This window comes from Accipiter gentilis, chromosome 17 (assembly GCF_929443795.1).
Source record: "Accipiter gentilis chromosome 17, bAccGen1.1, whole genome shotgun sequence".
Taxonomy (NCBI): domain Eukaryota; kingdom Metazoa; phylum Chordata; class Aves; order Accipitriformes; family Accipitridae; genus Astur; species Astur gentilis.
Window position 1 is genome coordinate 10189631 of NC_064896.1, and position 23198 is coordinate 10212828.

At 49.7% G+C, this 23198-nt stretch overlaps 1 protein-coding gene across 5 annotated transcripts in view; it reads right to left on the minus strand.

The window, feature by feature from the left end:
• LOC126046904 (mitochondrial glutamate carrier 1-like) overlaps window positions 1–23198 on the minus strand; it is a 78389-nt gene that overhangs the window by 27790 nt on the left and 27401 nt on the right. For 2 of the 5 annotated variants that reach the window (XM_049819896.1, XM_049819897.1), the window contains one exon: window positions 1273–1388. In XM_049819896.1, coding sequence (XP_049675853.1) covers window positions 1273–1292 — 20 coding nt within the window. In that variant the 5' untranslated portion in view covers window positions 1293–1388. Of the gene's footprint in view, window positions 1–1272; window positions 1389–6697; window positions 6717–23198 lie in introns of those variants that run through there. The other 3 variants (XM_049819894.1, XM_049819895.1, XM_049819898.1) reach the window with 2 other exon arrangements.

Genomic DNA, 23198 nt, shown 5'->3' on the forward strand with positions numbered 1-23198 from the left:
GCATCCCAGTTCTCCTAGTGCTCCTCCTCAGCCCTTTTAACTAGTCCCTGTAGCCAGCAAGCTCCTGTTCACGCTGCCAGAAGCACATTGGAGGGACTGGGGGAGATCTTGGGAGGACACATCTTCCCTTCCTTGAAAATACCAAGCTTCACATTGCCACGGACATCTGGTCCTTTTGCTCTGCTGAGGCTATCACATATACCCGTCAGGCTCCATGGAGGTGAATCTCAGCATGCCCTTCATGGGTGTAAAAGAAGAGTGCCAAGTGCTCTCCAAATTGGGTAACTGATGATAGGCAAATCTAGGCACATAAACACTCCACAATGCTGTCTTGTTATCAGTGCAGCTCAGGACTGTTTTCATTTGCAGAAGGCAGGCATGCAGAAAGATACCCTAATCATGGCAAACGCTAAGAAGGGGCAGCCCTCTTGCCTGTAGCATTCAGGCATTGCCAAGTCCTAGCCCTCTGTCACCAGGTTTCATTCACCCACTGACCCCTCCTGTCCTGAGCTGGTAACCTGCAAAACTAGATGTTAGAAGAGGACCACAGAAAAACCCACAGGAATCCCACACCACGTAGGAGTCATTTATCTGGGGCAACTTCATAAGCAGCAGAAAGTTAAACCCATGTGCAGGACTGTGCAGATCCAGCTGACACAGCTCTTAGGAAGCTATGGTTATTACTGCATCTTTCCAAAAACCGCATCCCAATTCATTTCCAGAAAGGACTCAAATCCAGCCTTTGTATATGCCAGGACCAACGCTCTTAAGTTCCTGCTGTGCACTTAAGTGTCACTGATTATTGTTGGTACTTCATGTTCCTGCAATCACTCAAGCATTGACTGGCTTTAGAAGAAGGGCACAAGGCTCCATCTATGTGGACTTTGTAATTTCAAGCACTGCATCCCCTCGCTTTGCTCCCTTGATGGCAGCAAGCTGAAGTCAGCTGGTCAAGCTGACCTTTGAAAGAGGAAGCAAAAAGGAACAGACTCATGCAGGGTAAAAAGCATGGGGCAGAAAGAAAAAGACAGCAAGAAAAAAGAACTGAAGAAAGCAGAGATGTGACAACATGGCAAAGACAGAAAATAAGAGAAGGTTGAAAAAAAGCAGGTAAGAAAGGAGCAGAGATGGAATCAGAACTGTTTAAGGCCAGAAGAGATGATCAGGTGATTTCTTCCAACCTCCTGTATCACAAAAGGGATTAAGTTTGAAAGACTTTAAAAGAAAAGTCTAAAGCACAACCAACAACTCAAAAATTTTTTAAAAAGTTACCTGATCTGTTTATCAGCCATTTAATTCAAACTTGATCTTGTTAAGAAATGAATCTGTTCCTCCAAATCGTTCCTTAATTTCTTTTTCAGTCACTTCTTTTTCACTTTAGTTGCTTCCTGGGAAAGGAGAGAAAGACACCAAGGAGACAAAGTTGACACACACTCTTCCTGAAGCTCAGGTCCTACTGGGCAGACTGCAGGGTGAGGCCAGCTGAGGAACAAGTGACTTAAGGGAGCACCTGGTCACCTCAGAGAGGAGACTGAGCTCCAGAGGGAGCCTTATAAATGTGTGTGTATATATAAATATACAAGCACGTATGGAGGGAAGAGCTGCCAGTGTCATCAGGCTCCAGCAGCATGTGAGGAATCGCAGCAGCCAGGCAGTGCACGAGCTCTGCCCAACGTCTGGGACAGCTGTACCCATCACAGCTCTCTGGAACTCCGGGGAGCGTTTCACACAGCACCATGTGGACCTCCAACTCTCTGCAGGTCCACCCAGCCACCCCAAGACAATCACGTGCCATCGCGAGACCCGTTCAAGACTTCCCTCCAACATGCTGTTTTCTAAAGGACAGTCTTCAAAAACCTGCTCCTCCAGTGGTTACAATCCTTCCTCTATTTCCCAGCCCAAACAGACAGCCCATGCTCCATCTTGTGCCAACATTGCCTTTTAAGTAGTGCCTCTCCCTCCCCAAGCTACTGATGTGACTTTGCCCTTTGGACCACTCTTTTGAGCTCAGTGTCTACTGGCACAGCACTAAAGCTCCAAGTCTGCGGGAAATGGTTCTCTCTAAGACTCCTAATTGCTCCTGTTTAACGAGAGCTGGTAGAAGTCAGTACACAAAGAAATCTGGACTCTGGAGAAAATTTCAGAAGTGGCCACAACCTTCAGCTTTCTGGAAGTGTCCTTGTCTCCTCCTCACTTCCAACCTGGGAATCAGGTGCCCCACGCTTCCATCAGGCATCTCAGCAGCACTCAGCCACTATCCTCCCTCTGCCCTTCCAGCTGCCACATGGGTGGCGAGCCAGAAGCAGAGGAGATATCTTTGCCCTTTGCCTCTGGAATGAAATTTGCCCCTTAATTGCAGATTTCCTAAACCACACAGAATCTCACATCCAACAAGGTGGCTTTCAGGCTGACATTTCTGCTCTGGAGATACAACCTGAGGGCCAGAGGCATTCCAGAGAATAAAAGGTCCCTGAAAGTGTAAAAAGCTGCTGATGGTGCAAACAGATACAGGAAGGAGAGCGGGTGAGGCTACATGCAGTTCAGCACTGACCTGCTCCTCTCCCTGTCACATTAAATGCCAAGGACAGGGCAGCCTGAAAGCACTTGCACAGTCCCATGCTTGGACAACATGAGATTAAAGCTGCTTTTTCTGGAGTCCCACATTCAGGCAAAGCCATGAGACCAGCACACAGAGTTCGCTAAGGAAAGGGGCTCATCTCCAAAACACTGCACATGAACCTCACCCACTACACTACAGTATTACACCTTCTATCCCTTCCATGACCCCTCTTCAGACAGTTTACCTGATCTCAACTAATCTGTGGAAGCAGACCTTAAAAATCTCCAGATAAGCTAAGTCTGCACTTTCCGAGTAAAAATCGCTTACACCTTTAGCTGCATGTGCTTTCATATGCACATCCACAAGAGTAGTTTGTTTCAGATTAATCTAATTCTCTATCAATTTAACAAGAACAAGACCAAAATATAAAAATATAGGAAGACCAGTTGCTGAAAACCTGTAAACCTGGCATAAATAAGCAATGAACCATGAAAACTCACTTGATAATGTCTCTACCCTCAATAGGATATTTCTGTTTATTGAGGTAGCAGCTCTGCCAAAATACATGCACCGAGTGGTCCTGACACTCCACTCCAAGGTCTGGCAAACTCCCCCCTTTGTTGCCCCTGCTGCAGTCTTCCCTGCAGAGAGGCATCCAGGAGGCCAGGCACCCATCACAAAGGGCAAGGCAAGAGAAGACAGCAAGGCTAATGTTCACCACTGTCAGGTAGCCAAAAGAGTGAGAGACTGATGGACACACAGACGTATCACAGGGCTGCTTCATACCTGCTGAAACAAGTAGCGTGATGGGGGTGGGAGAAGATGCTACTGCACTGAGAGGAACTTGGGACAGCTGGGTTTAGCTCTCTGCTCCTTTTTTTCTTTTGACTTTTGGCTTCAGCTCTCCACCTGCCCAGTAACTGCAAAGCCCTCCCCAGCTGTCTGACCCAGCTGGAAAACTGCTGCTGCTTCCTACCAAGGAACAGATGCTCCTGCTGCAACTGTACAGCAGGAAGGGGTAAAACCAATCTTCCTGAGTTTAAAACCAGGCAGAGTTACAGGCTTCCTTGGTGCTGGCCATAGGGCCAGCAAATGCCAGGACTAGTATCATCTCCCCTAACAAAAGCTATTCAACTCGCAGACAAGCAAGGGGAAGAGAACGTTGTGATCATTTTATAGCAGACACCAGCACTTGATAACTGTTTATACAGCACCTGGCACAACAGAGGCCTGAATGTCCATGGCCAGGGGATTTTAATGCATTAAGAGATTTTAATGCACTGAAGTGGAAAGCTTATTTGAGCTCTGTTTGTTTAAACAGAGCTCCAGCAAATGACCATTTGCAAAACAAACCCAAAGTCACTGCAAACTCCCTCTGAGCACTTTGCTGTAATCTACAGAACCCCCCGAGTCCCTTAAAAGATGGTGAATGATCAAGCCTCCAGCGCCCTGGCCAGGGAGTTCCTGGGGAGAGCCGGATCTCAGATCCTGCCAGGGCAGGAAAATAGCTGCAGTCCTGCATCCTGAGGAGGAAAAACACAGGCTGGGAGGAAAATGCTGGTAATTTTACAGGATATTAAAAAAAACAAATCTAGAACAACATTATATATTTAACCTAGAAAGGAAAGAGATTAAGTAAAGACATAAGTATATCTCCCCAGGAACACAGTGCTCTCAGGAGCCAAAAAATGCAAACAAAAGCAGACTAGCAAAGCTTCTGCACCCAAGCAGGGGTGTAGCTCCAGGGCTTCCTATGGGAGTAGGGTCAGAGAGCAGGGCTTGCATCTTCTCAGGAAACCTCCCATCAGCACCTGCATTGGGGCAGCAGACAAGCCAGCAGCACCAAAAAGGTGCTGATGCCTCAGAAAGTCTTTGTATGGTTAAACTTCACAGCCAGGTGGATAATGGCAGTGCTGGAACTGGGAACCTGCATGGCACGAGGAGCATAGGAGCTGGGAGGAAACTGGTAGCAGATGGGCAGGGGAAATGAGAGCTGCCAGAGACCCACCTCAAAGCTGAAGAGGCTGAGCAGCTTTCACAGAAGGGAGTTCCTAAATCAAACATCCCATAACTAAGAGAGCGAGAGTTGAATGGGCAATGAATTATGTGGCGTTAATTCCTTCCTAGAGTGCTGTTAACACAGCTAGGCATGGATTAATGCCCCATTACTCACACACCAGGACGTCCCTTCTACATTTATTAAAATGATCAAGCGAATTAGTTTCAGAGCAACGCACACACCACAGCACGGGGAATCGCCTCCGTGCTAGGCAGAGAAGTGGTACAAATGGCCCGAAGCTCACACTGCCACACATAGATAGCCCAGGAGCCTCCTCAACCCAGCCTCTTCCTTTTCCCAGCTTCCAAAATCCAGCTCCAGAGTGCAACAAGAGCAGCCAGATTGGGGGTACCACAACGCAAACCTAACCAGCTTTGGATGTATCTGGTCCTCACAGCCTCAGCCACTGGCAAAATGGTGCTATTTTGCTCCCCTGCCTTGCCACACACCACACACGCTCATCCACCTACGCGACACAGATGGTAAGGTTTTCTCCAGGATGGCCAACCTTTGCACACTGCAAACCTGCTGCACTCCTGGTCAGCCTGGGACACGGCACTGGACTATTAACCTTCAGTTCTTGCCTGACCACCTGAAGGAAAAGTGCTTACCAGAGAATCACTGCCCAGCCTGGGGCATGGAAAGCGGGCACATGGTCTCATCCCATGCCATGTATGCCACCAGCAAGCTTGGATGGAGATACAGGCATCCAACATCTCCACAAGCTGAGACATCATGGGAGAAGAAACAGATTAAGCTTACCCACACCTCTTTGACCACACTCAACGCATTTACTGCCACTGCAATGCCCTATGGCTGTGGTTTGCCACCTCTACCTCCAGCTGCCACTGCTCTGCCCACAGTCTGACCCTGGGGGTCCCCACAGCTCAGCACCCTCCTTCTTGTCCTGCTCTCCCTCTGCCAGGCTGCCAGAGCCACCACTGGCATCCTCCAAGTCAGCTACAGGCTCCCAGTCCACCAGCTCCCCCAGTCCTGCCAGCAGCACCACCCCAAAGGCTAACTCTTTGCTTCTGCCCTCCACCAGCCCTCAGGCACAGACCATTGGACATGCCGATTTATCTGAGTGCACGCAGGCTGCCGTTTTGACAGAAGACCTTTAGCCAACGTCAGCTGTCACTGCGGCCGAAGGAAGCAATCCTATCCTCTCCCTACACCTAAACATGTGTTCCCATGCCTGCTTTTGTGCCAGCACAAACATTTGTGTAGAGCGGTCAGACAGGGATGAGGGAACTGGAGGCCAGCAAATGCTGGACCTGTCACTGAAAGCAAACATTCAGACTACAACCTTGACCTGAAAATAAATGGCAGAAGGGGAAGACAGGACTCCCTTCCACACATTTCCATTTGTCTTGAGAGCAGACAAACAGCGTCCCAGCCAGAGAAGCCAACATCAAGAAGCGGGGCTCAGAAGCTGCACCAGTTGAGAGGACACAGCCATGCGATGGCTCACAGTCAGAGAAGGAGGAAGGGGGAGGCAGCGGGGGAAGCCATCAGCAACTAGTACCTGCTGGGAGAAGAGAAACCCTCTGGGATCAGCACACTGCTTTCTTTCACAGCACAAACGCATTTGAATGTATGGACACCTTGCAAAGTTTTGCTAACGACTGAAGCAAAGCTGCCATCACAACAATAAGGTTTAAGGAGTGCAAACTGAACTGCAAATATTTCTGGAGAGAAGCTGCTTTCTAGATGTGTGCCAGGCACAAAGCACACAAGGGAGCTGGCACCAGGAAATCTCACCTGGGGAGAAGCTGTTGACTTGGCCCTTGCCTGCTCAGGACATTTCAGGATAGAGGGGATGGAGGCAATCAGCAGCAGTTTCATCTCTGCTGCTCGCTTGCCCTTAGGCCCTCAAAAGCAGGGACTGCCATGAATTTCCTTGCAGCTCCAGGCACGGCATTAGTCCTCAGTAAAACAAAGCAGCTCTCAAACACGCTGGTGGACGCTCCCCCACTGTCACAGACTGTCACCTCCCCAGCTGTGCAGTGGGACAGCGTGGACCCTTTGTACCATTCTGCCACCAGGCAGAAACCCCGGGGCTGCAGACGCAAACTCACCTGCCTCACGGTCAGCGGCCAACTGTCCCCGTACGACACTGGGCTTTAAAAGCGCCAAGCCCAGGGCAGGTCCCCCCCTTGCCTCAGGTGAAAAAAGGCCAAAGTCCCAGCGGGGAGGTGCCATGCCACCTGCCTGCACTGTAGGCTTGCTCCCACCCCCATGGGGACAGGCTCAGTGGCACAGCGCCCACTCAGCTTGCAAGAGAGCAGGGAGGCTGAGCCCCAGTACACAGAGCGCTCACTCTTCTTTCCCGACAGCCTCCCACAAGAGCCCACAGCTCCTGCAGTCCTTTCTGTCCTCCAAAACTTACCTCTGCCTTGTGCAGCTTCCCTCCTGCTGGCTGCTTGAGATAGGTGTCCCCCAGCACTCTCTCATCTACAGCCAAAAATGCCAGAGCACATTCACAGTGAAAACAGTCAGGCTGGCACCCTTGCAAAACAGCAGGCAAACTTTGCCCCCATATCTGGCCTCCATGCTCCTTGCAAACTGGGCTCAGTCTGGGGAGCCTTAACTTCTCCATGCTGCGAGACCTTGTGATGATAGAACGCCTCAAAACATCTCCTTCATGTCACAAAGAAATAGGCAAGTTCCCTGGCGGTGCAGGACGGTCCCCAGGCTGAGAGCATGTTACAGAGACGTTTGGCTTTCCAAAGACAGGTAGTGGCAGTACAGATTTACCTGGATGCCCGCAAAAGGGGAAAAAGAGGACCAAAACTCCTGATTAGCAGCAAAGGCTCCTGAGGTCTCATTCCAGCTCCGTCGCTGACTTGCCCTTTACCTTCAGACAGGATTTCCAACCACAACGGGCAGTCTGAGGAACACCCTGCCCCCAGGACAACAGTCCAGCTTAGGAAAAAAAGAGCCATGAACAAAAATAGTCCAATATCTTATTAGAGGCACTTGCCTACCACATCCTTTACCCATTCGGAGCAGTGTAGTTACCCATAATGTTCTGACAGGACAGGAGCCACAGCAGGGCCATGGTGGAAGTGTTACAGGGGACAATCCTGCAAGCCCCTGGGACTACAGGAATGTCCTGTATTCTGGTACTGCATGAACAGTATTGCAACTATCCTCTCCCCCAGGATTTATTTGAGATTACAGGAAATTCAGAGACCTCATTTATCTTCACACAACAGCAGTCAAGAAGACAAAACAGAGGCAGCAGAGACTGGCCTTGGAAATGCAGCCACCTCCACCACTCTCCAAGGAGGGAGAGGGCTCAGCACTCAAGAGCTGCTTTTGAGCTGGTCCAACCAGCCCTCCCATCTCATGGACAAAAGTCCCACCATGTGCTGGAGGCAGCTCTCTCTTTCCTCCCCAACCCGATTTGCCTGCTGGCCTCAGTCAGCAGGACCACCTTGATGCAAAGCAAAAGAGTTCCCAAAGCCATCAGACAGACACTTTACTGCACCTAGCAACAGTCCCTCTATCTGCTTGGCCTCAGCCACACTGGGAAAAGCCTACCTGGCTGCCAAGTCCAAAGCAAGGATCGGAGTGAGTGGAGCAGCAGGTATTACTGGAAAGGAAGGGGGCAAAAGAGCAGGGAAGGAGGTGGGAATCCTCCTGCCTCTGGGCAGAAGGAGTAGGAAAAACACACCCAGTTTTTCTCCCCTCTGGGCTCTCCATCCTGCTAGAAGCAACAGGCTGGCCCCCCACTCCCAGTACAGCATCATGCGACTTTGCCTGCTTTGCTGAGAAACCTTAAGCAATAAGTCAAGACAACAAGCATCTTCCATCACCTCTGTGAGATCTAAGGCTTGGAGAAAGGCCTCCAAAAGGCACTGTGAGCAGCAAGAGAAGTGCCTTCCTGACCTGCAGAGCTTCTCCAGGCCAAATAACCAGCAACTTGCTGAGAATAGTACAGAAGCCATTTGCCCTGTTGCTTAACAGGGGGAGTCCCATGGAGGCCTCTCCTCACATCAACATGATCTCTCTTCCCGATGAGTCTCCTACCCCTCAGCTCTACTCCAGGACACCTCAGGAAACAGGGTCCAGTTCATAAGTCCTAGCACCAGATCACACTCCAGTTACCAGAGCACGTCCCACTTCAGCTGGGCAGAAAGGTTTGCAAAAGGCAACTGCTCAATGCCAAGCCATCTGCATTCAAGTCAGGTGGAAAGACTCAAGAAGCAGGCCTGTGCCAATCTGGAACAAACGCCAGATATGCCCTTTGACTTTGCATGTTGTGGGAAACTGCCCTGGATTGAGAGCCAGAAAGTTGACGCTCGTCCTGAAACTGGGCTTGGGTATCAGCACTGCAGCACACCAAGAGGCCCCAGTGCAGATCTGGGACCTGTTATTTTAGGGGCTGCACAGACCTTCAGTCAAGGACAGTCCCTGTCCTGGAGGTTTTGCAGCTGAACTGCAAGACGGGATGAGTGAGGACAGCCGTTAGAAGGAGAGATGACTCACCCAGGGCAAATCTTGCTGTCCAAGACATTGGGGCTGCCAAGCTGAAGGAACAAGAGGGAAAGTTTCAGCAGGACAAATGAGCTTGCAGTCATCTCACTGAGAACACATAGCAGAGTCCTACTCCATAGGAGGGCAATACATTAAAACATTCTCACCAGGCAGTAACTGCAGTGCCTTCCCTCACAGGAGAAAGAGATAACAGGTCTAAAAGTGCTCACAGCACCCCTGGCAAGACGGAGGGGAGCAAAGGAAACCCATGGGAGCTGTTGGTGCTCTCCTGATCTCAACCTGCCTCTTCTCCGAGTTCTGAAAAAGGCAGTTGGGTCTAGTAGATGACTCTCAAGAGACCTGGCTCCTGTGCTCTGCACAAATGCTGCATCAAGCATGCGACAGCCCTGCTCCCCTCTCATTCCTCTGAACACTTAGAACACAAGTAACATGCCTCTGAATTATGGACAACTACTCATGCTCAAAGGCAAACTCAGTCTTGGCTCTCCATGGCTTCTACAGAAACATGGACTAAGAGGTGTAGGAGCCAGAGGGCCAAAACCCCTTGCATCTCTTATCATAAAATCTTCAGTGATGTGGTGATACGAGGTTGGAGCATGGCCATAGCAGAAATTCAGGCCCGGCGTTCTGCTTGAAAACAGTGGTGGGCTCCCGCCTTTGGTCTGTAGAGACCTGCAAGTCCCTGCACCAATTCAAAGGGATCTGTAAAAAGTAGCTACAGAACAACTAATCCATACACAAACACAATGAACTATATATATGTGGCAACTTCTAGAGAAAATTATTATTTAAATTAAATTTATAATGGCCTATGGTATTTTGCAGCTGAAGAGCCAACAGTGGAATCACAAGCTAACTGACAGATAGTAAAATTGCCCACATATGATCGTGCTGGTGTACAAGCAAGTTTGCAGCTTGGACATCTTTGGATGACATAAATGGGTGCTTATTGCCAGTGATGCCCCTTTCCAAGTGCCACTTGAGAAATCATGTAGTCACACATCAAACTGGTGTGATTCCAACTATTTTTAAACCCACCTTCCTCCAGATCAGTTCTCCATACCAGTTTTTATGAAATTACAGGTTCAGAGACAGGCAGCATTAGCTGGACAAAGAGGACAGCTTCGCTGAGAAGCTGGGAGTCTGGCAGATGGGAGACAGAGCTGGGAAAACAAACGAACTTGGAACTTACATATAGCATTTCCTCTTCAATAATCTGTGGTGGTCCAGAAAAGGCAGAGCTAACTGACGGTGACAGACAGACCAAGCCTTTGATCCAGAAGGACTTACCACTGAGAAACTAAATGGTGCAAATCCCTCACTCGGGTGCTCTGCCAAGAGACTGGCAGACTAGAAAAAAGGTTCCTCCCTTCCAATTTAAAATAATCACCATTACAAAGCAGTAATTAAAAAAAAAAAAACAACCAAGAAGCCCAAGGGAAAGAGAGGGTTGGATTCTAGCTCACTGGGTAGGAATAAGGCAGAGCGCTGAGCTGAGGTCCTGGGGCGTGAAAGGGACCATTCATTCCACATGAGCAACAAAACCAGGGCTCCTGGCTTTCAGCAGACCCATCTCCTATGAAAGAAAAGGGGTGCCAGCAGTCCTGCTGGGAGGAATAAGCACCTTTTTGGGCCAAATTGCAGCAGTACCTCCTCAAAGCAACACCCAAACACCCACAGAGCTGTTCCTATTAGATGCCTTGAAGTGCATCCTCCTGGGACGGTGCCGGCTCGCTGTGGCCAAACCCAAGGCTGCAGAGGAGAAGGACTGCCAGTGCAGGTCAGTGCTGTGCCCCAGGTGGTCCTGCCTTGGGGCTAGCATGGGGTGCTCAGGATGGACGTGATGCAATGCCAAGGCCTCCAGGACCCCGACGATGGCCCACAGGTCAGAGAGCTTGGCTGCAGCTGTGTCAAGGACTGACTTATGGATGACCACCACCTTCATGTCACAACACAAGCACAGTTTTTCTCACAACGCTGCATGCAGCCCTAGAAAAGGCTTTTTCTCTTTGAAAGGCAGGGGGGCAGGGGGGGAATATAAACCCTTCTTCTTTTGAGAAGAAACAACTCACAAATCTAAGTTTGTTTCCCCTGCCTTGTGTTCCTTCAGGTAGATGTTGAACAAGTCACACACCAGAAATAGCCCCAACTTCAGCTACTCCAGGGTTACAAATTAAGCTCCATCCCTTCCAGCCCAGCAGCCAGCAAGACGCCTGCTGAGCTGGCCCTGACACATGGCTGCTCCCACAGCACAGCGCAAGGGAAGACCAATGAAGCTGTTGGGTTAAACTCTGCTATGTCAAGGCTGGTCCTTCCTTCTCCAAACTCATCCAAAGCAGCGAACAGAGAAGAGAGAAGGGAACAAAAATCCTCACTGGCTAAAAAAGCTGGCCTGGAAAATACTCCCGTCTTGATGTGTGCCAAGTGGCCCACAGCTCTGAGCCAGTGGGCTGCTCTGATCCTGCACAGAAAGCCTCCTACCCACTAAGCCATGCACTGTCCCTTCCTGCCCCTGAAACAGAGAAAAGGAAAAAAAAAAAAAAAAAAAGAGGAAAGAAATCACCACCTGCAGCCAGCATCCGAGGTACCTCAGCAACCATTTCTGCTCCTTCAGACTTTTTCCTTTTCTTTTTTTTTTTTTTTCCCCTGCAATGCACCTGTTAGGAGCTGCACACGGGTCCTTCCATACCACCAGTACAACATATACTATGGCAGCTCCTCACCCCACTAACCACTCACACTACCTTCATCCAAGCATTGAGCTGTCCCAGGAACAGGCTCTAAGGAAGAAGAAATAAATTTATCTGCTCCAACCTGCTGCAGAAGGATTCGTGTGCATGCCCTGAAACTCCATGGAGATCTCACAGACACTTTCATTTTCCTACTGTGCCTCCCAGGAGGGCCAGGTCCTCAGCAGATGCAATCCAGAAGAGCTCATCATCTCAGCTGGAGCCTGGGGACTTGGTCCCCCACCAGCTGCAGTGAAAGGGCACATTATTACAAGCACATACACACTTCTGTCCAATTTCATGGGGTTTCCTTGCCTGTCTGCCTGTAACAGCCTCATCTTCTCAATGATGCTCCTGAACAAGCTCATGATGACCAGGAACAGTTCTGGCCTTGACAGCCCAAGCTTACTTGGGCAGGGGGAGAAATAGCAAATAAGAAAAGTAAAAAGAGGGAGGGGGACCAGGCAGGATACCTGCATCTCACCCAACAGCTAATTGCAGAAAACCTGACCAAAACTGTACGAGCACATCACCTGCTTTCTAGTACCACTCTTCCTGCTCCTCCTTCCAGCTCATGTCACCGCAAAGAGCTTGACCTGTGATTACTATAGGAAGGAGAAGAAGAGAAGAAATGCAGGAAGCCTCCTCTGCATGTGTAGTGATCTTGGCTGAAAAGAGCCCCTAAAACGCTTATCTCACTAGTTTTAGAAGCAGTACAGGACCTTACTATCCCGCACGCAGGACTACAGGAACAGAAACACACGCCACCATCCTGGATTCGCAGGCTGCATCAATCCAGGGTGGTGGAGCACAAACTGGCATTCATCCCCATGACCTGCATCTTCTGGGGGGAAAAAAACCAAACAAAACCAAAAACAAACCAACAAAAAACCTGGTGGCAAGCATCTTGGCAGCATCCCACAAGATGCTAAGCTCTGTGTGTGGCAAAATCCAGGCCAGAAAAAGGAACTGAGGACCATAGTACTGCAGAGAATCAAACGGCTTGCAACTATTTTTTGTCCTTTCACGGAAAGCTTGCCCTTTCGCAGTCTCAGTTATGAGCAAGCGCTAGAATACACCAGCCACTTCCTCTGCCCCAGGATCCACTGAGGGGAAACAGGGTAGACAATGAAGCAAAACTACTATCAGTACCTAGTTCATAACCTGTTTGGAGCAGAGTTCAAGCATGGGTTGCTGAAGTTTATTTCTGTATATTTCTGCCTCCCAGCCTGTGTCACATCATGCCAATTCATTCTATAGATCCTTTTCTACAGACAGCGTAGAGCATAGAAAATATCCAGGGCTGGCTGTTTAGCAAACCAGCACTGAAAGCTTCCTTCCGTCTGCTGCGCTTGCTGCTAATTCCCTTCACAGCTCTGCTCATTAATAAAAATACAACACAATAAAAGAGAACCGCACACATATACACCTTGCCCAAATTCCCTCCATGCTGGCTGATCCTGAGTCACCACCAGCGATTAACTGTTGCCATGCACTGAGGAGGACACGGTTATTAAATTAATAGGGGCTGCTTAACCTGGCTACAAATATACATGAGTTCTTTGTGCCTTAGTGAGCTAATAAGGCATGTGCTAATTACATTAATTCAAACAAGCCCAGCGTGCCCTGAGGCCAAAGGGAAAGAAGGGCACAGCAAACCCAGGCTCTTTCATAATAGCTGTTAGAGAGCAGAAAGTACTTGCCTTGACATGGCTTTCAAAGGAGAAGCAGAGGAGCGCTGTGGCTTGCACCCTACAGCTTGCTCAGCCCAGCTGCCTCGTTAACATGCAAGAAGCCTTGCTCGTTCACCCAGCCCTTGGTGCAACGATAGACAGGGGATCTCCTCTCCAAAGGGCCAGCTGGCTTGTCCCTTCCAACCTCCGTGGCCCAGAGCACATCACAAGCCTCAGGATGACACACCACTGCATTGGGACCATGAGCCTGGGACCCTGCAGGCAGCCCCTTTCCCACAGAGACCACATGGCACCGGCAGTCTCCAGCCACGCAGCAGCACCAGGGGCTGCAAGTCACCCAGCATCCTGCCACGCACCGCTTCTCACGCAGACCTGTGTCCTCCAAAGTCAGGCAGGGACAGCTCGGCTGGACAGGCAGCACACGGAAGCTGCAGGGTGAGCTCAACCAAGTTAGGCAATCCCAACCGGCTCCCTAAACCTAACCTGGCAATGGAGGCAGGCGGGCAGGACTGTGTGCACCTCCCATGTCAAAACAGGAACAGAGCCTTCAGAAACGGGAAGGGGAAGGGACAGACTGCGGCAGGGAGAAAGACAGCAGGAAAGAGAGACACACAATCCCAGCAAGGTTCAGATATGCTCAGAGAGGAGCCTCCCGTCTCTCCAGCCCAAGGGTAACCAGATCCCTCACCTCTGCCACCCCTGGCAAGGAGCCTTCCTCAGCAACAGCTGTGCTCATGCTGAGGGTGTCTGCTAGGCACTGCCACCATCTCTGGGCATGCAAGGGAGGGAGAGGAAGAAGAAAGGAAGTCGGTCATACTTCTTTGCGTCGCCAAGGACACGTGCTCACCGAGCACTTTCTGAAGCATGTGCTTGTTCCTGTGAACACTAGGGGACTGTGCCAGAGCAAAGAAAAGGCGTGGGGTTTTCTACCCTCTGTTCCCACTTCTTCCAATACCGTGTGCATCTGGCGGTACACAGGGCCATCCCCAGGAGGCCTGAAAAGCAACCACCTTTCTCTGGCAGCAAGGACTATGCCCTGTGAATTGCAGGGTATTTTAAAGACATGATGCTGACTCTCCTCCTCAAAGAGAGAATATACAATCAGGCACCAGGTGAGACCCAGGGCTGCGGAAGGGTAGTACAATGCAGTTTGTCCTGCACAAAGAGGCACTGGTACAGGCTCAATGCAGTCTTGACAGTGGGTTGCCAGAGAAGATGCAAATATTTTCATGAAGGAAACCATACTAGGGATTTTTAGCCCCTGGAAAGTGCATGTCTCTTAAGCCACATGATTCTCTTTTCCAGCAGAGGCTGTGGTTACTCAACCACTAGTCCAGCATAACTTCAGGCTACTGCCAAAATGGAGGGAGCTCTTCCTTCCCCCAGCTACTGGAGGAACTCATTTCAGACCAGGCCTACTCCCAGGTCAATGCATAGCTGTGAACACACATATACTTGGGCCAGCACAAAAAGACAGAGGCAGGAGTGAGAAGCAGGGTTGCCCCTCTCAGCAGCAGCCTGCAGCCTGACTGCTGTGGGCACATGGAAGAAAAACCAAACACCCAATAAACAACAGTAAAATAGAACAAGATTACCTGCAGGGGAGCCTGGGAGATAAGGGCTTCTGGGTCCTGAACGAAATTATTTAAAAGACCTAGAAACCCAGAGCCCTGTGGGGCTATACGTCAACTGATAGCTGTCACTCAGAGTCCCAAAGGGGGACTGCATGAGCCTGGCTGGAACAGCAATGTGTCCAGCAAACCCCACACCCTGCCCCTGTAGCAAAGCCACAGTGGCCCGAGAGAGCCAGCCCCCAATGTGGGTGCCAATACTAAAACACTGTAGGTTAATGAAACAGGACCCCAGAGTGAAAAAGGACGTAAACCCTCCTGTGTCACCCTCTGGAGTTAGGAGCTGGGCTCCGTGTAAGGCAAGGTGACAGAAGCATTGAGCAGTAGCCATCATGTAAGCATGCAAACACTGGTGTACAGGCTGCAAGCTCAGCTGCTCGCTAGAGCCAAGACTGTATTTCAGGTGCCTTTTGTACAAAAGACCAGACATGGAGAGTAGACAGGATAACAAAAAGACACCTCCCAGCCTCCCAAACACTTTGCAACAGCAGGTAGAGACCTTTCTGAGGAAGGAAGCTTATCTCATTACTTCCCACTGCTGAAGGCAGAGTCTGATGAATGCTCCCAGTATGCTAGAAGAAATGCCAGTTAAATGTCATGTTCATCAATATTCCTTGCCTCTCAGCCACAGGGATGGTGATACACGACTGCTGCTGCCAGTCCCTTTGCTGTGGGGGTACATGAACGTACCTGCTCTGCTCCTGCATCACAAACAGCATTTCTCTTCTCCCACCTCTGCTGTTTGCTTACGCCAAAGCTGTCCAGATCACAGCAAAATGGTTCCTTGCTAATCGTACATCAGCGGCCCCACAGGGGTCATGTTGCTCCTAAAGAGGTTAGCAGTTCCTCCAGGGAAACTTGTACATGCTCTGTGACAAGCAGAGGAATTGTCAAGGGGACTGCAACACTTGCGAGTCTGTGGGATAATCCATCCACCCACTCCCTGCTCATCCAGAGCACTGAATCAGCAAGCTGCAAGGCAGGTAAGGTGTTCCCAGCGGGAAGACAATATATTTAGGAGGCTACAGGCAAATGAAAACACATGCAGTCCTGCTCACCTAAACACAGCAGAAGGAGATGGGTAACACAAGGAAGGAAAAGGAGCGAGAGGAAAGAAGTGAAATAAGTCGAACTTGGAAAGTCATTCTCTGGACATTAAATGTCTTACCTGGCTACTCAGCATGCGCAGCGCAATACTGCTACCGGCCAGATGTATACACAAGAATTTATCTGATGCGTTAAGCATCCTCTGTAAAGCAATTCATCTTGCATTGCCTAAGAATTAGACCTCTTTCCAGAAAGTTTAAAAAAAAAAATAATAAATTCATCCCTGAAGCACACCTCGCAGCCCTGCTCCAACTACCAGCCAACACTGTCTTGCCAAAGAGTGCATGGCAGGAATGGCAAATAACATTAGACACAACGAACCGTCATGCCAACGAGCAGTGTAAAAGGCACATTGCATTGGGAGACTAACAGTGGTTTGGCCATGCAGGAACCAGACACAACGCTCTGCTCCAGAGGTCCTTGGACAAGGACTTCTGGGCTCCAATCCGCAATCCCCATCAGAGCCAGCTGTGGCTACTGACCTGGGAACCTGCCTGCCCCACAGCAGAGCCCACACAAGAGGTAGTGCAGCACTCTGCTGCTGCCACGGTTGGTGTCAGGACCCCAGGTCTGGTACCAGCTGGGGAAACCATGTTCTCCTTCCCCTGCAAGAGCAGTAAGCTCATCAGGGGAGAGGGGAAGTTGGCCACAGCAGCCAGTTCTGCCAGGGTTCATCAGGTTCCCTGACCATGACATGTAAACCCCCTCCCATTCCACATCCTTTCAGGCTACCAGCAAGTTTGTCAGCTTGCGTATATGCAGAGGTGTGTCCAAACACCACATGCCCTTTGCCACGGCTGATCTGTTTGCTTCCAGCTCCAGACCACCTCAATTAGCACTGGCACAGGTCCAGGTAACCACACCAGCGTGAGAGACAACCCGGTGTCAGATCATGCCGCGGCCTTCCCACAGTCTCACCCGCATGCTGAGCAACGTCTCACAAGCTGCACGGCAGCTCTGCAGCCTCTCTCCCATGAGCTGACCCCGTGCCTCTGCAAACTGGCCATGCCTCACCTCCACCAGAACGGCCCAGCAAGCGGCCACAGCCGAACCTCACCACAGGGGAAGCAGGAGCTTGCTCCATGCCAGGGATCCGGCAGAGCTGCAGAGACTGAGTCAGCGGTGTGCCGATGCCTTCCGAGCACGTAGAGGGTGCCAGAGCAGCCTGCTCAGCCTCCCCAGGAGCATGCTGGCAGGCAGCACATCGCACGGTGCACTCGGGCACGCGCCCACACACAGCTCAGCAGCAGCCTGACATTTCTTCTCCCCTTTCCAAAGCCAAATTCAGACCATCTGTTGAAGTATTTCTGCAAATCATCCCTCTTTCAGGAAGGGCCGGGGGCTGAGTTTAGATGTTTATATAGCGTCTGGCATTTCTCTAGCGCTTATCACTTCAGTATCCAAGCTATTTCCTTCAAGCTCTCCGCTACGTTTGAAGAACCAGAGTGGGGCACCAATGAATCTTCATTTTAAGTTTCTGGGAAATAAAAAAGGGGGGGAGGGGGGGGCATCAAAAAGACAACAGCTGCTCAGGTCATGCACACATTTAGCTGCTAACAAAGCAAATGGGACAGTTCAGGGGAAGGGGGTCAGGCCAACACAATGAGCTTTATGTCCTTTAACAGAACTACTACCCTCAGAAAATAGCCTTCTTCTCCCAAAGGATGAGATGAACCAACAAGTGCGCCCGTTGCCTTACGGAGAAAAGCTCAGCTTACCCAGGACATGGAAAAGGAAGCTACTCCCATCCCTGAGAAAGCCAACACAAAACATAAAAGGAAAATGAAGCGCCCAGAAGGAGAGACCATTTACTACATCAGATCATACCTTCTGCAACAGCTGCCATTGCTATTGCGTACAAGTGCCGAAACCCTAGAAGTGCTGCCATCCTTATTTGATTGTAGGGGACAGAGTCAGAGACAGACATTTTACTGCTTATCCAAGGTCATGCGCTGAATCTGTGGCAAAGGAGAAAGCAGTACCCAAATTCACAGTTAGCCCCTGACATATCCTGTCGATGAAACATCCTTCCTTCTTTTTTCTTTTTTCATAAATCCCTAACTATCACAGAGCAAAGAGCACCGCACTGAACAGGGCACCAAACAAGCTCCCAGTCTGCACGTGGCCTTGGAGAACGTGTTTCCATCCCACCCTACCCAGCAGGCAACAGGGAACTGCCCTTGTCTCCTCTGCTGAGGCGTGCAGGCAGCACACCCATTAAAGGCAGTAAGGGGTCAGACACCACAGTGACAAGGACAAGCAACAGGAATGGCAGATGTGCTGGTCCAGACTAAGCATACCACTTGCTACCGCCTCCTTCCATGCGTTTATCCACACAAAGCCAGTGCTTGCCCTGGCTAGGAGCTTTCACATCACACAGCACAGCCCCTTGACAGAGCAAAAAGGATTCACTGGGAGCTCTGGTTGAGTTCAGAAACAAAGAATCACGGCTACTGGACTGGCTTCTGGCTTGATCCAAACTAAGAGCTCACCCACACAGCATCTCTCTCCTACTAAAATGACTTGCTGGAAGTCCCACATCTTTGTGCTCTAATTAAAAAAGAAAAGCACACACCTCCTCTCTTCCCAAAGGCCTCCTCCAAGACAGTTAGTCATTCAGTACAGCAGCACCGCTGTCCTCTATAAGAGGGGAAGTTTTCCTTCTCCTTCCCTCTCCCCACTTTGTCCACGAAGCTCCTCATATTTGGGACAGCCTTTAAATCGAGAGCATGAGCCTCAACCATGGAGCCAAACTTCAGGTGGGGCACAGGCAGCCTTTTATGGGACTTCGGTCATCCCCAGCTGCTCAAATTCATGCCACTGTGGGAAAGTCAGCTGAATCAAAATCAACCCCTCTCCTCCTGGCCTCTGGATAAATGCTGCAGACCCAGGAAAGAAAAAAAAAAAAAAAATCCAGACAGCTCTCCTGATAAGCCACACTCCAGTATCAGCACCAAAGGAAGGAGCAAGGCACAGGGAGGTTTGACAAGGCATAGCCACCCACCCACAACAGCACCACCGAAACAAGAACAAGAACTGGTTGTGAAAAGGTTTAACAAAATAAACTAAGACTGCATTCCTGTGAGCAGCTCACCACAGGATGCATTAAATCAAGATCAACAGAGACAAATTAAATAAAGGGTATCCCATCACATTTCTCCTGACACAGAACAAGCATTGCTGCCCGGGTGCCTTTCCCTTCCCCAAGCAAATAATCTCCATGTGGGCAGCCCACCCAAGACAGCAAGTATTCAAAGCTTTTATATTTGCAGATGTGCAAGAGAAAACTGCCAGACAGAAATCCAAAATCCAAACCACCCAGAGTGACAACGTCTTTTCACTGGGTCTGTCTGAGGTTTTGCCTTGTTTTCTAAAGCTTTTGTACCGCGTTACTTTATCTTCACAACAACTGAAACTACCCAGCAATCAATACTGCAAGGTTAAAGCAACACCCAGTTTTGCATTGGACAGCTCAATCTACCACCTCCTTCCTGCTACCTTTGCACTGGAAGGCAAACAGAAGAGGACAGGAAAAAATTATTTATCTGCTATTTAGGATTAGCTGGAGCAACACAGCATGAGCTCTAGCAAGCCGCTGTGCTGTTAGCTGGATATGGCCAAAAGACAGTCCCTGCTCCAATCAGGCACAGGCCAGACGACTCAGCCTTGCAGAAGGAGGAAGGCTTCATCAAATCATGGCGCCAGGAAAGCCAAAACACACTGTCCTGCTAGACCTCAGGCACCTCTTCAGCAGCAGAGAAGAAGAGGTGCTTGCAGTCATGTCCCGCTGTCTCACTGCGGATAGACAAGGCAACTGGCTCCAGCAAGGTTAGAGTCCATGCAGCCATTTATGAGAAATGCACAATGAAACATATGCAGCGTGTATGATACACTCAAGAATAAAAAATAAAAACAATGCACTGGCTTGCATAGGCAGCATCCGTACATAGCTTATTTGCCATGGTAAGTAACTGGTAATTCCAACTCTCCTAACCTTCTGGTAGTGCAGACATTTGGGTACTCTAAGAAAGCCCGAATGAGCAAACATGGGCATCAAAGCAGGCTTTTGCATTTCCTGAAAACACAGTTAAGGATTTAGGTGAACGCATACAGAGATGTAAAAGGAATAATAACCAGTCCTTACGTAACTGCAGTAGCAGAAGGCAGGATGCTGTGATAGGACAGATCCTTCCCCATCCTGCACTGCTGCTGTTGAAGGAGCAGAGCAGGCACTTACTTGTCCATACACAGTATTGCAGATTTAAACAGAGGAGCAGAGGCAGCTGGGAGATAAGCGTGTCCAACCGGAAGCCTAACAGGACGTTAACAAACTTGTAAGTGACAGGCTAAAGAGGCTGTGTGCCCAGGCTCTTCCTGTAGCTCGAGGGCTCTGACATGATGGCCCAACCTCAGCTGGTGCAAACCAAATTTGCTCCACTGCCTCTGCCAGAGCAACTTACTGCAGTCAAGGGCCAAAGTGCACAGCTCTGGGACACCACTGACCTCCCAGTAGCTCTGCTGAAACTTCACTCTGGGGAAAAACAAAACAAACAAACAAATAAAAGACAACAGAGGAAAAAAACCACTCTGAAAAAGGACAGCCAGGAACAAGGCAGGCTTAGGAGAAATGCCTCTCTGTTCTGAAAGAGCCTAGAAAAGGGGTAACTGCAGAAACTCCTTTCACAGGACATGAGCATCCTACCATAATACACATGAACTGCAGCACTTAGGATCACAAGGAAGCTCATTCGTCCCAGCCATTGCAAACCTGATTTGGTTACACATCATCTCCCCAGCGCAGGATCTCCTAACAATGGAACAGAAATATTTTGCTTTTTTCCACCCCTTTTCCTTCCCCCTTGGGGCCTAGTTCAAAGCTCTTTTATGTCATTCTGGCAGCACAATATGATCTCAGGCAGATAGAAACAGCCTATTAAGAGATACACCCTGCACAGGGCATCTTGCTGGCACTGGAAAGTTGGCAGTGCAAAACGTTTGCAGTTCCTTGCCCCAAAGTGAGCCCAGGGATCAAATGACAATAGAAAGCATCGCACCGGAACAAGGCAGATGTGCTGCGAGACAGCACCAAGGAACACGAGTCCCTCCGCAGCGATGTTCAACGCTGCTAAACTTCTCTTCTCGCCACACAAGCCTTTCACCTCCCAAATTTCACAAGGACATACCACCTTCCAGCAGCCACTGTGAATTTGGCGATTACCCCCCAAGAGCATTTTATTTCCACAGTGGGGCAAAAGAAAATCCAGATGTTTGCCAGCACCTGTAAAACAAGTAACCCCCAGCCCAGCAGCAAACCCAAAGTCCAGCCCTTTGGAGGACCAGAGATGGAGACCATGCAGCCCTACACCACACCTAGGTGCTCCTTGCTAAGGGAGAAGGAGCAACTCATTAGTCACTCCTGTTCAAGCCTCCTGGCTGCAGATTATTTAGATAGAACCCAGAGTGCCAGGGATAATTTACTATTTTCACAGCATTGCATGGTCATCCCCTATACTGCAATGAGGGTGTTCCCTAGATTGGGCTTTACCCCTCATGGAAAAGCTGTTCTTAGGGGAATCTGCAAAACTGGGCCGCCGGTCAGGGATGCTGGATATAGACTTGTTAAACTCTAGCTAAACACAGCACAACGTTTTCCCACCTAAAAACGCTGCTGTCCTACTCCAGAAAATCTCTCCCTCTTGCTGTTTTACAATTCTCAGCGTGACAACAGTTACGCAAGAACAGCTGTATAGGCACATGAAATGCTTACAGCTCCTAAGCGAGACTTTCCTCACTATAATATCCTCATCAGGGCACAGCTTCAAATCCTCATGGCTCCCAGGCTTTGAGGGACACCAAACCCCAGCCACTGTGTCTCGGTCCCTTCTTTCCATCACAACTTTGCCCTGCTAGAGACCTACAACAAAAAGTGCGATGCGCAAGCGAGCAGGGGGACTAATTCCATGTGTACGTGCTGCTATCACCTTGGCCAGCCAGGTACATACTTCCCTCATCTTGCACACTAATTTAAATCTTGGCAGGAAAAGGGGAGCAAATGGTGCTGACAGGCTGTCAGTGATTTCTACCTCCTAGTAACTTAATACAGCACACTACCTCTTCTTAAAATGGCATCAGGAGGATCTTCTAGGGCCCTGGCATCTTAGTAAGACATTAACAAGATTGCTGGGCATCAACCAAGACTGCAGACTTCCCTTCAGAGCAGTGCCGGGCTCCAATTTACGACACAGATTTGCTCCCTGTTCCAACTCGGCCATCCATCTCTGCCACCAATCACCATCGCCCTCAAAACGTAACGCTCCGTACTATGACGGGCACTCAGTGAACGAATGAGCCTAAGGGCACAGCACCAGGAGAAAAATTGTACCCATGTGAAGAATGAGAAGCAGTAGTAGCGCACAGTTAAAAATTCTACAGGCAAGACATTCAAAGGGAATTTATTTTCTGGTGAAGAGGTTACAGTAACCCCTCCTATTAGACCTCGTCTATACCTTTATTTGCCTGGAAAGCAAAACACAAGCCAAGGACAAGCAGACAACCGCCATCCAAGCCCCACGCTATATATCATTATCAGCCGAGTACCACTCCAGTCCGATTGCCTTTTGCTTGCCATTGCCAAGAAGTGAGTTTTTGACAGGCAAAGCCACAGTGACTTGCAGTGATCAAAATCACTGCAGATACAGTCTTAACAGCAGCAGCCACGCCACGAGAGCCCTAACAGCAGCGAGACTCTCGGAGATGAACGTGCTACGGTAAAAACACCGAGTCTTTAACTGTAAACACCTAATACCTAAAACATATTAGGCCAAAGAAATATAGCTGGGATCCTGCTCTGACGTTTGTTACTGACAGCCTGGCAAGGAGTAGAAACTAAAAGCTGAGAAGCCCTGCAGGAGAGAG